Consider the following 15,968-nt stretch of genomic DNA (forward strand, 5'->3'; position numbering starts at 1 on the left):
AACTCTTATGCTATACAAATCTTATAACATTAAGTATGAATTACCCCCCCAACAATTTAAAATTATCCTGAACTTAAACTTTAATTGTTAACTTTCTGTTTTAATTGGAATTAATAGGTTTTCTATTATATTAAAGCACTTAAATCATAACCTCTAAATTGCTAAAATTTTAAAAGAATATTTTATTAGTTTTAATCGCTGACAATCACCAGATACATCATAAATGTAAATAGAAAATTATATGCACTTTTATATAACATAAACGTAAATACTAACTATGAAATATTCTAATTGAATTTACTTCAAATAACTTAAAATTTAATATATATATATGTTTACATATATTTGTGTGTTTATATATATATGTTTACATATATATCTTTAAATCAATTATCATTAGTACCATTTTAATTTATTTTATATTATTTACCTTGAACATTTTATCTTTTATTTTTTAATATTTTACTTTTTACATGTTTTAGAAACTAACTTTCCTGTTGTTATTGCTATTTCTACACTAGTATTATTAATATCGCAGTTACTAATCTTTTTTCCGCATTACTGTTTATTATTTTATCATTATTATAATTAACAATAAGGTCTAAGCATTGATAATTTTTATTAATTAGATACATTTTGAGGTTATTATTATTATTATTATTATTATTATTATTATTATTATTATTTTTGATATTATTATTACTATTAATATTATTATGATTATTATTATTATTGTTATGATTATTTTTTATTATTAATAATATTATTATTATTATTATTATTATCATTATTATTATTATTATGCTTATTATTATTAATATTATTATTATGATTATTACGATTATTATTGTTATTATGATTATTTTCATTATTATTATTATTATTATTATTATTATTATTATTATACAGCTTGTAAGGTCTAACATATGAATGAGTAAAGAATGATGTTTAGTGGAGGGGGGAGGATATGGGGATGTGTGAGAAAGGAAGAGGACAAAAGAGAATGTTTTAAAATCACGAGCAATATATTTATTTATGTTGAATATTTTCCTTCTTTCCCTTTTCCCTTTTTCCTTTTTCTTCCCTATCATTTAATCTTGTTACAAATATATGCAATGATCGTATTGTAAGTAGGCAACGTAAGTTGTTCGTTCTCTGACCAGGACAAATTCGAGTTAATTCAAATGCATTTTTATAATAGAGTAATTGAAATTGATTTTATAACCTGTTTCACATAGATATTAAAAAAAAACCTGTTAATTTGTCATACTTCTGCGAATTGACATAATACGCAATAGACTGTTAATGTTCATGGCGTTTACGATTAGCTTCCTTGACAGTCTTATAATCTCTGGTTTCGAACCCACCATTTTCCATCTTTATTCCTATATTTCAATAAAGAGCATAACCCACACTCTATTTTCTCTTCTTTACATACACCTTAATTTTATTCCTTACTCCTATTTTTAACATGTGACAGAACCTCCTGATAATTATTTCCTATAAAACTGAAAACCTTGAGATATTTTCATTATAAACTTAGCTTTCGTATAAGCTGTATCGCCTGAAGAGGTCTCTAGTTGCTAGTAACTAGATAACTTAAACATGATCATAACTGTGTAGTGATATATTATTGCTTATGTAAAAACAAATAGAAAGTATATATATATATATATATATATATAATTATATATATATATTAGAATTTACATAATTGAGATAACATAACTATTTTCTAAAATTAAAGAACGTCGCAGTTCACACGAGTCATGAAAGCTAACAAACCGGAAGCCCAAGATTCGAGTCTTGAATTTCCGGTTTGTTGATTTCATGGCTTGTGAGAGCTTCGACGTTGTTTAACTGTGGAATATATACATATATATATATATATATATATATATATATATATATATATATATATATATATACACACACATATATATACATATATATGCATATATATATGCATATATACATATATATATATACATTATATATATATATATATATATATATATATATATATATATAATTACATTTTCACCCCAAACAAGGCACATTGCCACTTTGGTGTAGGGGGCTACTATCAGGGGAAACAACTACTGTGGTACTATGTAAGGAGGATTTGGGCAGCAAGATGTTGGTTCACGTTGCACTTGAACTTCTGCATGTCAGTACAGTTGGGGAAGCAGTGACCTGGAATGGAATTCCAAAGTCTAGCGGTTCTGGGGAAGAAACTACCGGAGTAGAAAGATCTTTTACATCTAGGGATCTCAACAGTGTGCGGGTGGAATTTTGCAGCTTGTCGGGTCTGTCGAGGGTGTTCACGTCGTGGGGGCACAAGTGCTTGCAGTTCATCAGAGCATTCACCATTAAAATACTTGTAGAACAGGCAGAGGGATGCAACGTTTCGACGATGGGACAGAGGCTGAAGCTTAGATGCCAGTTTAGGGCCTATCAGATTTGCGACTCTCTTTTGAACCCTGTCAAGGCACGAGAGAATAGTAGCAGATGCACCAGCCAAAATATGACAGCAATACTCCATACATGGGCGAATGGTTGCCTTATAGAGGTACAGGATACTTTCGGGTGTTAGTAGTTTTCTAGCCGGTAGAGAGAGCCCACCTTCCTTGCAGCGGCCCTGGCAATGCCCTCGATATAATGGTTCAAACTCATGTTTCCTGTGAACGTTAGGCCAAGGAGCTTGAAAGACGTACTCTCAGATAAAGAGTCGTTGGCCATTGCTATAGGTGGTAGAGAAGGTTTCTTGCAATTATTGAATGAAACCAGTTTAGTCTTGGCGGCATTGCACGTGACCATCCATTTTTGTCCCCATTCCACTACTGATTGGAGGTCATCCTCTAGTGTTTCTGCCATTACTTTATATATGTGTTCATTTGTTTTCCTGTCATGCCTGCTATAGAGTGTGGCGTCATCAGCATATATACCCATCTCAGAGGCAATTTTGTCGGGGAGGTCATTTATGAATATCAGGAACAGTAGAGGTCCAAGGATAGATCCCTGGGGCACTCCCGCATTTATATCATATTGTTTAGATGTACGACCGTCGAGGACAACCTGGATTCTTCTCTTATCTAAGAAGGATTTAATTATGTTAAGTATTCTACCAGTGATACCATATGATCTAATTTTCCTGAGGAGACCCTCATGCCATACCCTGTCAAAAGCCTTGGATATATTTAGAGCTACCGCTCTGCCCTCTCCCACTTTGTCCAGTGAATGGTATATGCGTTCAGAGATTACAGTGAGGATGTCTGCTGTGGAACGGGCTTGTCTAAATCCATAATGTTGGTAGGTCAGAAGTTTAGCATCTGTAAGTTGCTGGACTATATATATTAAGTTAAGAAAATATATATGACAATTAAGCCACACAAACCTTTTTGGATAATTCTGCCTAGCTTAATTGCTATGTATACTTTTATAGCTTACTACATAGTACTACTTAAGTATTGAGCACTGTTGAAGTAAATACCGAAAATTAATGCATAAAAGATCATATTTTCTTGCAAAATTTTATATAGACACGTACAATTATATTGACCCAGCGTGAAAGTTCCAGGACACAAAATGTCGTCCACTATTTCTACTAACGATTTTGCGTTACGAGGAAATAATTGTCCGTCTCTTAAATTTATTTTGGTTTCGGATGTTTTTATTTTTTATTTTGATTTTTTTCGTTATATACCGAATATTTGTTAATAAAACCTACATGGAATTTGTTCCATATTTCTTTCGAAACACTTTTCTTTTTAAAAGAATTTTAAAATTTTGCATTTCAAGAAAGTTATTTAAAAGGTTGTGTTTGTTAAAATTTAAGACATTAAGAGAATGCATACAATAAAATATTGCATATGTGCAGTAAAAGGAGATATAAGATGAAAAGAGAGTAAGAAACAAGAAATATACCAATAGAGAGTGAAAAATCTATATTATAATAAAACTCTTGTTTGTCACGATGTTCTAATAAAACAGATAGCGGTTAGAAAGTAGGGTTTTATTTTTTCTGTTTCCCGTCTAGATTGGTGATCTTTTAAATCAACGCATTTCAGGTGAAAACATTATCACGTATTTACGTGTCAAAGGCAAGATAAGTTACTTTTCTATTTACATGGATAAGTTTTTTGTGTGTTTTAACGTCTACCCATTTGTAAAACAAACAAAAGCTTGCCTGTTTAAAAAATAAAATGTCGTACTAGAAAAATCCACGCAAAATCGAGTAGTTTTATTTCTAAGTTAGAAATAAGGTACTTTTACAAAATTCTACCCATATGATGAAAACAAACAAAATCTTGCCTGTGACGGAAAGGAAATGTCGCACAACAAAATTCACGCAAAATCATCGAGTAGTTTCGTTTTTAAATAAGAAAATAAAGTACTTGTACAGAATTCTATCCATCTTTCTATCTTACCGTGTCCGAAAAAAATGATTGTACTGCAAAAATCACGTCAAATCATAGATTAGTTTTATTTTTAAATAAGTACTTTCAAATAATTTTAATAGTGCACCAGAGATCTCCGTAATTTTAATTACTGCTTTCAGTAACGCTCTTAGGGCCTCCTGAATTTTTTTCCATTAATCACTTAAAAATAATTGTTTTCTAGATGAAACTTAGTTATAGTAGTGCTCTGGATGCCTCCTTACTTTTATTTAGTGTTTTCAGTAGCGCTCTGGAGGTCTCCATATTTATATACTTTTTACATACGCATTCATTTGTCGCTACAGATTCATGAGCATGTTTCGGTTAACCAGTAACAAGTAACTAGATACCTCTTCAAGTGATATTGCTTATACAAAAGCTTAGTCCAACATATTAATGCTTATGCAAAACAAATAAAAAGTATATCTTGCCCCCTATTTCGGTATTGAGTACTCTTGTATTGACCTCGTTAAAACTGTATTGGTTGCTTTACCTCTGAAAAGTATTAACCTGGAACTAACTTGGAACAAATACATTTAGGGCATTGCCAAGGCTGCTGCAAAGAAGGTGGGCTCTCTCTACCGTACTAGAAAGTTATTTACGCTTGAGAGTATCTTGCTCCTCTACAAGGTTACCATTCGCCCACCATTTAATGGAATGTGCTCCGACGAACTACAAACGCTCATATCCCCTCGACGTAAATAACCAGTTACTGGTATATAATATTTTCTCAGCTCGTAATCAATATAATACGACGACTGTCCTAATTGTTTTAATCGTTTGCTTGTTGTTAAATTGATCAATGTTTCTATTAATTGCTTTCAATTGTCTTACAGGCTGGCTGTCAACCTCGTCTTCAGATTTGACCGCAAGAGCGAACGGAAGTTTTTTCTGGGAAGACAAGAAAATGTCAGGTGAGATATGTTTCATAACAATCATTACATCGTCAACATTTTTATAACTAAAATTAGTCGCAATACTTACTGTTTACCATGATGCATGAACGAGACGATAGAAAGGCTTACAATGATTTATATAAAATCTTCTGTTCCTCCTCTGCCCACACTTCCCCAGTCACATGACTTTTTTTTTATCAGACTCACTATTCTCGACTTCTCTTTTTTTTTCTATATTACAACTGGTTCAATATAATAGAAAGAAGCTAAAGTCGAGTGCGATCCAAGGCCCCCTTTTCATTATCTATATTGAAGTGTAGGGCTGGTAACAATCAATTCTTAAGATTACTCCACTTACCCTTGATCCTCGTCTTATAATGCTGAGTGTTTAGAAAGGGAGCTTCAAATACAACGTTTTAAGACATTGGTATGACCCGACCGATGACTGAACTCCGGTATCCCGACCTATTAGCGAACACACCATCATTATATCAAATGAGCCAGTATAGAAAAAAAAAATAGGGGAAAAAGACAAAAACAAAGCGAAAAAGTTGACTGGATGTTTGACGTAGTTTTAGTGTTATTTTGGGAAGAATAAACAGTAATAATAAAAGAAAGTGAATTTTGCACTACGTGCTCTAATTCTGTTCACGATGATTCCGAAAAGAATTATTTGGATTTATCATAATCAACTCATAATCTGTCTTACTATGACATTATACTCGATCTATACGAACATGAACAAATGTGAAATTTTCCGAACATCGTCGCATTCACGCCTAAACAAACAAACAAAAAAAATCTAGTAGGTCTCGTACTATTTATCTAAATGTAAGCCCTGTCGCATCACCTCACAAATGCATCCTTATGTTATAAGTACGTCTAGGAATGTGCTCCGACGAACTTAATACACTCATACCCTAGTAAGGTAAATACTCCGACTAGCAGCAAAATCCCACTTTTACTGTAGAGATTCTAAAATGCGACATTATTTTTTAGCCTAATAGAATCTTTCCTCGAACTTATCGCCTTTCGAATTTCTTCCCTGCTCCCTATTTCCCTGTCTATGACAACATGCAGAAATTCGAACGTAATTATGTGATTAAGTACATTGCTGTTCAATTCACCACCTAAGTTGCCCCCTATAAATATGACCTTTATCAGCAGCCCTCGTACGCGTCAGTGACAGTATGTCTTGTCTAAGTTTTAAAAAGCAATAAAAATAAGCAGCATTCTCTTCGTCACAACCAAGAGCTACATTAGTTTTAGCGACAAACTCATAACATTAGTGACGGGCAAATACCTCGACTAACCCGACGAGCAACATAATCCCACCGATGTCAGAAAGCCTTCTATGCTGATAGTTTGTTCTTTCGAACTGCCAGACTTCGGAATTCTCTCCTCCCTGTTTCCTGCTTCCCTGAAATTAAATATAATGTGAATAAACATTTTTCTTGTTTAATGTGAATATAAGTAAAAAAAAAAAAGCAGAAACATCATTTAAGTAACATTTATTACAAAGCCTTCACACATTAATTGTTCATCTAATTTTCATAATATTTGATAAAAACTCCTTTAATAAATAATTGTGCTCTGTTATTCATTTATACAATTCATTTTTCATTCATACTAGCGGGAGTACCCGGCGTTGCCCGGGTGTGGAGAGGTTTTATGGTAAGAGCATTGATCAACGAAGCCATAAAAAATCTTTCAAAAAAAAAGAAATCAACAAAATGATAACAGCAGTGAATACCCGTGCGAGCGCAAAAAAAAGTAGTAAGCAGGCAAACCGGCAGGCTCGAACCTGTAACGCAAAGAGGAAAAGGAAGTGAAAAAAGCGAACGCTTTAGTCGCCGCGCCCACCGCGACGACGGCGTTGTCGCCGTTCAAATTAAGCTTAGTCATTGCAAGGCGTGTGATGGCTTTGCAAAAATGTCGACGAATAAACTGACCTCTCTTTGTAAAAAATGGCCCAGTTGATACCCAAATAATTATGTTTTTGGCCAACGTTTAGATATTTGTCGTCCGAGAGACTGACTTTTCAAACGATACCAATTTTGTCAGTGTTCGTCGCGTGTGTCGAAAGTTTTTGGCAGACATACAGACACACACATTTTGTCTTTTATATCATAGACCTAACTATAATCACGTGTAAACTTTATTTGATTTTTTTCTAGCTGTCCATACCCGGTGCTGCCCGGAATCTTTAATCTTATTGTTTTTAATATTCTGATTTTGAAAGTTTAATTAACATGTTTTCAAAGTCATTTCAAATTTTCAAGGATCATGAAATAAATTTTTTAGTCAATATCAAACTGAAAACCATGCATCTTCTCACTGGTATTGTTTCTGCAAAAAGTTATCAGTCGAGTAGAGATCGCAAAGCTTACGAGTAGTGAACGTTATCTTCTTTATCGATATAAGCGCCTAAGCAAGAGACCAGACTACAGCACTGAACAAACGACAAGAGAATATCCATCTCTGGCTTTACTGATATAACACCTTCTTCTGATGCCCGCCCTCCTAACTCGGAAAGACTTTGGGTTCAGTGGAAAATATTCAACCGCCTGAGCAGAAATGGGGCAATCACAAGTTGCTATGATTAGATAGAGTTACAAAAAATCATTGAGAATCTCTGATTCAAGCCTACAACACTTTATTAATATTTCTATTCATATTTCTTTTGAAATATTCCATAGTTTCCAAGTTATAAATACAATAAGATAGTGTAAAATGTATCCACCTTTTTCTTTTTACTAACGAAGCCTTGGGGAAATTTCATGGTGTTTTCTCAACAATCTGTTGATTTACTGTTGATATTTAGTTCTAACCCACATTGCGAAAAGTTAGACACCAGGATCGGAAAATGAGATTAAGAAGTCAGCGCCCCAGTTGAGGTGCACTTTGACCTGCAAAAAGTGCCCGGAAAGTCCCGTCGACATTCCCCGATGTGGGAGATTAGCAGTAAACTAACCCCCTTCTCAAACAGAGAAGGCAAGGCCTGGGAGGGTGGCCTCTTAGAACTGCATAGAACTTTACTTACACCGCAAAATCAACAGGGATCAGATAATTAGAAGAATGGTTTAATCTCTGTTGATTTTGGGGGTCGAGGATAAAGACTTACTATCAAGAAAAAGTGACACTTCTTCCGTAAAACTAATTTTTCTTTTCAGCTAAATGTTCTTTAAATTAATAAAACGAACATGTCTCTTATTTATTTATTTATTTATTTAATGTACTAATTTAATTAATTATTTATTTATTTATTTATTTAATTGTATCAATTTAATTCTTTATTTCTTTATCTAATTGTATCAACTTAATTCTTTATTTATTTAATTGTATCAATTTAATTATTTATTTATTTAATTGTACCAATTTAATTATTAATTTATATATAACAATTTAACTCTTTATTTATTTAATTTATTGTACCAATTTAATTATTTATTAAATTAATTAATTGTACCAATTTGTTTATTTATTTATTTAATTATAGCAATTTAATTCTTTTTAAAACAATAAATAAGCTCTCATTTTCAAGATCGCCATGGGCATGGAATATGTGCCTACATTAAGGATGGTTTCCGGTGTGGCATGGATATCTCTAGAGAAGATCCTAATTTACCCTATATGTGCTTCAGGGTTGCACTTGCTAACACCACTGCATTTATATTTGCCCTCTATAAGCCCCACAGCAGCGGAGTTACTATCTTTAAGAGCATATCTGAGAAAATAGACCACATACTGTCTTCACATCCCTCGGCTAACATCCACACATGTGGTGACTTCAACGTCCATAACGTGGAATGGCTGACCCATTCAAATAAGACAGATGATGAGGGGAGGTTTTGTCATGATTTTGCCATTGCTTATGAGCTCACTCAGATTGTTCGCGAACCCACCCGTGTGCCCGATACACCCGGTCAATATGCAAGCCTCTTAGACCTTTTTCTCTCAACTTCCCTTGAGCTATGTTCATGTTCCGTTCATTCTCCTCTAGGATCCTCCGACCACTCTGTCGTATCAGTTAAGATAAAAACGAAATGTAAGAAGTCCCCAGACGTACCCCTCCACCGTACTGTATACCGATACTCTATGACTGACTGGGATAACTTCCGTACATTCATATCTGATTTACCTCTGCACTAAAAAAAGGAGGTGTCCTCTATAGTATCAGATCTGACCGAATGGTTAATTGTAGGCATAGACCAATTCATACCATCTAAAAAATTCCAACAAAAACCTAACAGCCAGCTATGGTTCTCCCCAGAATGTGCTGCTGCTATCGCGCACAGAAATCACTTTTTCCATAGCTACCAACGTAATAGATACACTGAGACTAAAGCTGCTTTCAGGTCTGCCAGCAACCACTGTAAAAGAGTAATAAAAAAATACAAGAGAGCTATATGCCCAGTCTGTTAAATCCAAGCTAGCTGATCAGCGGCTTGCATCCCACCAGTTTTGGCAAATAACAAATAGGATCCTGAACAGATGTGTGCGTTCTATTCCAACCATTATCAATGGACCAGAGGTCATCTCGTCAGCGTCAGACAAGGCCAAACTATTTGAAAAGAACTTTGCAGCTAATTCTACTCTATGCGAGGAAGGCCATCAACTCCCCATATTTCCTCCTATAACACAGAACAAGCTAGGTAGCATACAAATATCCGTGCATGAGGTCGCCAAGCTAATAAAGAACCTAGATTTCAGTAAAGCAACAGGCCCTGATGGCATCCCAATTATAGTGTAAAAAAAGCTTCAACCAGAACTTGCTCCCATACTTACGAAACTATTTAAGCGCTGCCTTAAGGAGAAGTGCTTTCCGACTCCCTGGAAGACCTCACCAGTTTGCCCTGTATTTAAGAATTCAGGTGACAGGTCATCTCCCTCTCAGTACAGACCTATAAGTCTCCTGTGTGTTATGAGTAAGTTGCTGGAATCCATATTAAATAGAGAAATAGTCAACAACCTCAGCAGGAATAACTTTCTTAGTGACACACAATATGGTTTCCGCTCTGCAAGATCTACCGCAGGTGTGCTGACGGTTATATCCCAGAGGATTAGTGAATCTCTTGACAAAGGCTTCCTTTCTAGGGCAATTGCTCTTGACATAACAAAGGCCTTCGACAAGGTATGGCATAAGGGTCTACTTCACAAGATTTCCAGCTACGGTATAACTGGAAATGTTTTCTCAATCATTAAATCATTTCTCTCAGATAGGCTCATAAGAGTAGTGGTAGATGGACAAAAATCGGAGGCCGGCAATATAAATGCTGGTGTCCCTCAGGGGTCAATCCTGGGCCCAACTCTCTTCCTAATCTATATCAATGACCTCCCTAAACACATACTTAAATCATTCGTTGACATCTATGCTGATGACACGACCATCTACGGCAACACATCAAAGGCTGTAAATGACAAAGTTCTCTCTGGTTCTCTCTCCTCTGATCTCGAGCGCATGGTTCAGTGGGGGTTCAGTGGCTGGTTACCTTTAATGCATCCAAAACCAAACTCCTATCCTTACATCATCAACGCTCTGATCCCCATCTGGCATCAATTGTGATGGATGGCTCTCGTCAGGGTGAGGCCCCGTGTTTTGACAAGCTTCTGGGTTTGACCTTTATTCCTGATCTGAAATGGAACACGTACATCAAGTCTGTTGCCAAGGTCGCTGGAAAGATGGTGGGATCCTTCTACCGCTCCAGAAGATGCAATTCTCTATCTATATAAAAGCCAAGTACGTCCAAGGATGGAATACTGTTGCCATATCTGGGCAGGAGCTGCTAAAAATAGCCTATCCTGCCTTGACAGAGTACAAAATAGACTTCGTGGCTTAGTGGGGGGATGCCCTTTTCTCTACCCTGCAACCTCTCTCCCACAGAAGTGACGTTGAGAGCCTATCTTTGTTTTATCGTTATTTCCATGGCAGGTGCTCGTTGAACTCCAATCTCTGGTCCCCCCCTCGCCAATCTTTCACGAAAAACACCCGTTTAGCTGAATCCACTGTCAAAAGTTTCCCCCACTCTATATCTGTGCCTTAATCAAAACGCGTATTCCATGAACAAAGCTTCTTTCTTAGAACTGAACGCCTGTGGAACTCTGTTCCGTCTGCCTGTTTCCCTCCGGACTACAACTTGGATGTCTTCAAGTCCAATGTTAACAAATTCCTAATGAACCGCCCCCTTAAGTAAACACTTCATCAAATCTCCACACTAACGTACTGTACTTGCAATAACCCTTATCCCTGAGTTGCTTCCGGGCCTTGATAAGTGGTGATCACTGTGTAAAAAAAAAAATGAAATATTTTCAAAACAATAAAATCAAATTTCACTTTGTTAAATGTATTTATTTTAAATTGTATTATTTATGACAGAACTGAGTTTAGAAAAATATTTTTAAATCGATAAGGTCGGAAGTATTTATTAATTTTTTTATCTTAACGACATTGACTTGATAATCAATGATGACTTTGCTGAGCATATCATCTCATTTTGTAATGTCTGAAGGATGATAACGTTCATACGAACATTAAATGCTTCAGCGTATTATTATATCGACATAGTGGCATCCTATTGTAATTCTATTGTTTGCTTTCGTAACCTATCTGCATAATTTACTGTAATCATTAATAATATTTATATCGAAATAATAAATATTAGTCATTTTTAATAACATTAACAGCACATTTCTTTTTTCTCTCTGGTAAAATTAGTTGCTATTGTCAGCTAAATATTAGTTAATAAATAAAACGAATACTTTAGTGACTTTTCACGTTTCTTTTTTACCTTTACTCAAAAATAAATCATTGTTAAAACGATATAATATTTAAAGTTATACTGTTTTAGTCGATGATCAGACATAATTCGATTTTGAAACAATTCATTTTAAAACAGGTGAAATCGGAAGTGTTTGCTTTAGCGCCATCCGATTAACCACAAAACTCATTTTCTAATTGTATAAACTATGAAGACATGATATGAACATGAAATTCCTTAGCGTATCTAGATAATTATACATCTCTGTGAACCGTCCGACCGTTCTTGCTTGCATCTTGTCTATCAAAAGCATTGTTGTCATGGAAAACAGTTTGTATTTAATAAAATTCACACGCATTTCCACAGTCCAACCATATTGAGTACAAATAATCTCCAGTCTTTGCTTAACTTACATAGTTTCAATAGACATAATTTCAAAAAACATAGTTTTAATAATGAAACTATGTTTTTTATGTTTTGGTTTCAGTTTCGATTCTAGCTGATTGCACCAAATCATATTTTTTTTATTTTTGAAATTATGACTACATATTAGGTACAATACAGCATTAAATAATTGACTCTATAATAATAAATACGAAATAAGCGTAAATTAAAATGTTATACAAGATGGTCGCTAGAAAAGCGGGAAATTTGAAGATCAGATTAGATCACGAATAAAATGCGTGATTGCTATTTTTTGATTGGTGCCTTGTAAATCGTTGTTTGATAAATTTCCCGCTTTTCTAGCGACCACTCTGTATTTAAGCGTATTTTACGACTGGGCAATGCTGGGCGCCCCTGCTAGTTGTTATATAAATGACTAAAATGACAATCATTTATTTTTCAATAAGTAGTCTTCTTTGCTTTAAATGATGCAATGAATATGCCGTAAAACAGATAAACCAAGTCACTCTGCCAATTTGGTCAGTGAATTTTCCGTCATTATCCGTAGCACTTTATTACATGATGGAGAACAGAACCTCCCGTTAAAGTGGTATTTGTTCCATTGGGTCAACACATGTGTGGCATAGTCAGTTATACTACAGTACTGGCTAAAAGTTACTCTTTTGTAGAAAGGTTTCGCTGTTTTCGTGCATTTTGCGCCTAGTATTGTCATATTGCCATCCAACTCGTATTGAACTGGCTAAACGTCTTTTAACTTTCACAGTCTGCCTAAAGGTCAGTGTATCAATGTAATTATAGCGTATTACCCACTTCATATTAATTACACTAATTATATATGCAAATGACACTACATCTTTTAATTGGCGCTCGTCCAAAAGCGATTCGATATTACCCTACTAATAGCTGTTCTATTATCAGCTTTTAACTATTATATGCTTCAAGGTGTTACGTTTTCACGTACAATGCGTGTATAAAACGTTATATACTCGTGTCATCGTTGGGGATCCAGGATACAATCACTCGGACGACATTGTTTAGCCGTTCGGAACGAGTGTCTTAGTCGAAGCGGATGTTCCTAGCGTGAGGCTTGCGTACCTTTCGACGTCTTTCCAGGTGGCTTTACCAGTCGGTATTTTTGGCTTAACCAGCCAATCATATTCTTACAAGGAAGAAAGACCCGGGTGTACTCATATTCATTACACCAATTAGAAAGAGGAGAACACAGAAAACAGGGAAAAGACGTATTACTTTCGTAGGTGTGTGTGACAGACAGAGAAACAGACTGATAAATAGACGGATAATTTTCCTATTGCTACACTCTTTATCTTCTCTGCTTAAGTATTTTATTTACATTATTTTCGGGAAGGTTAGATACAAGGCCAGTTGATGAAAGGGTTTCTGGATTCGAACATGTAACGACCAGGTTTACAGCTCGTGTTGTAAACCACTTATCAGTATGTATCATATATATATATATATATATATATATATATATATATATATATATAAGCATATATATATATATAAGCAAATATATATATATATATATATATATATATATAAATAAGCAAATATATATATATATATATATATATATATATATATGCTTTTTTTTCTTATTGCAGTTTTTACTTAAAACTCGAAACATCTTAACTTTACTTATCCTGTTTTGCTATTTTTCTTGTTTTTAAATCTTTTTTGTCAAATATGCCTGGTAAAACTCTAAACCAGTCCTTAAATGAGATTCTCCAATCCAAAAACATAAGCCGACTTCACAATTCCCAGTATTGGAACTTAATTATAAGGTGAAGCTCGAAGGTTATACCTCGAGGTATCTAAAGCAAAAAAAAAACAAAACAAAAAAAAACTTCCACGGATTAACATGGGAGGGGAAACTATCTTCAAGCACTATCCTAAACTGGGATGGGGCAAATGACTCTTACTAAGTAGATATTAATAATTCCCTCCTACCATTTTTTTTAATGGAGAGTAGATAATGCAGTGGATGTGTTATCGGCAGCTCCAGTAACTCTCGCTTCTCCTTTTCTGTCCCTCAGTCCTCATTCCAATGAGTGATGTTTCTGACAAAGGGGGAAGAAAAAGCTGCTTCCCAGGTCGGTAGTACTTCGTGAACAGTAGTCTGAGATGCCGGAAATTTTTTTGTCTCTATGTCTATCCTTGCGGCCATGTCACTAGTAAGGGTGCTGGAGGTAAACATTTTCATCTGGGCTGACGTTAATCGCCTGATAATCAGAGACCCGAACCTTGGATTAACCACTAAGGAAGCTGTCTTATCAGCAGGTGCAAAGTACTGGGTTTGCTGTATTGCCATTTGGTAAATGGATTTTGGACCTTGCAGTAGTTTCTGGTGGGGCCTCTCGATGCCATACTAGTGGGTAATTGTAATGGCTTTACCTTATTATATTCTACAAAACAAAAACTCCCGTCTTTTCTCTCTATCTTTCCCGCTCTGTACTGCTCTAACCAAGTATGTTGACCTGTTCCACAAATCCCCAAATCCTCAACATGTAATATCTAAAAAAAACAAACAAAAAAAACCACACGAATAAACCTAGAACCCCATCCTCCAACGTAGACTCCTACTGCCATGTCTCCATCTCCAACGTCAGGGGTCTACGTTCCAATCTTCCAGAAGTTGAAACCCAATTACAGGAGACGAAAACAGACATATTCTTTCTAAGCAAAACTGGAATAGGGTCGACCACCTCCCTAGATGAGTTCATAAGTAAAGGATGTTCTAACTTAACATCGAAATCTAACTCCCAAGATCACCATGGGCATGGAATATGTGTCTACATTAAAGATAGCTTCCCGTGTGACAGGGATATCTCTAGAGAAGACCCTAATTCACCTTACATGTGCTTCCGGGTTGCACTTGCTTACACCACTGCATTTATATTTGCCCTCTATCGCCCCCACAACAGCGGCGTTACTATCTTTAAGAGTATATCTGAGAAAATTGATCACATCCTGTCTGCTCATCCTGCGGCTAACATTCACATTTGCCGTGATTCAATGTCCATAATGTGGAATGGCTGACCCACTTAAATAAGACAGATGACGAGGAGAGGTTCTGTCATGATTTTGCCATTGCCTATGACCTCACTCAGATTGTTTACGAGCCCACCCATGTGCCCGATACTACCGGTCAGTACGCAAGCCTTCTAGACCTTTTTCTCTCCACTTCCCTGAGCTATGCTCATGTGCCGTTCATTCTCCTCTGGGATCCTCCAACCACTCTGTTGTATCAGTTAAGATAAAAATGAAATATAAGTCTACAGACGTACCTCTCCACCGTAATGTATACCGATCCTCTACGGCTGACTGGGATAGCTTCCATACATTCATATCTGATCTACCTCTCCATTCCATGTTTAAAAAGGATGTGTCCTCTATAGTATCAGACCTAACCGAATGGTTACTTGTAGACATAGACCAATTCATACCAT

At 35.4% G+C, this 15,968-nt stretch overlaps 1 protein-coding gene across 2 annotated transcripts in view; it reads left to right on the forward strand.

Annotated features, from left to right (window-relative positions):
* The window catches only part of LOC145292145 (integrin beta pat-3-like), a 106,029-nt gene that overhangs the window by 20,603 nt on the left and 69,458 nt on the right, over positions 1 to 15,968 (forward strand). For both annotated transcript variants that reach the window (XM_080138272.1, XM_080138273.1), the window contains exon 3: positions 5,276 to 5,353. In XM_080138272.1, coding sequence (XP_079994398.1) covers positions 5,276 to 5,353 — 78 coding nt within the window. The remainder of the gene's footprint in view (positions 1 to 5,275; positions 5,354 to 15,968) is intronic.

This window comes from Euprymna scolopes, chromosome 13, assembly GCF_053919585.1.
Source record: "Euprymna scolopes isolate OS-2025 chromosome 13, ASM5391958v1, whole genome shotgun sequence".
Taxonomy (NCBI): Eukaryota; Metazoa; Mollusca; class Cephalopoda; order Sepiida; family Sepiolidae; genus Euprymna; species Euprymna scolopes.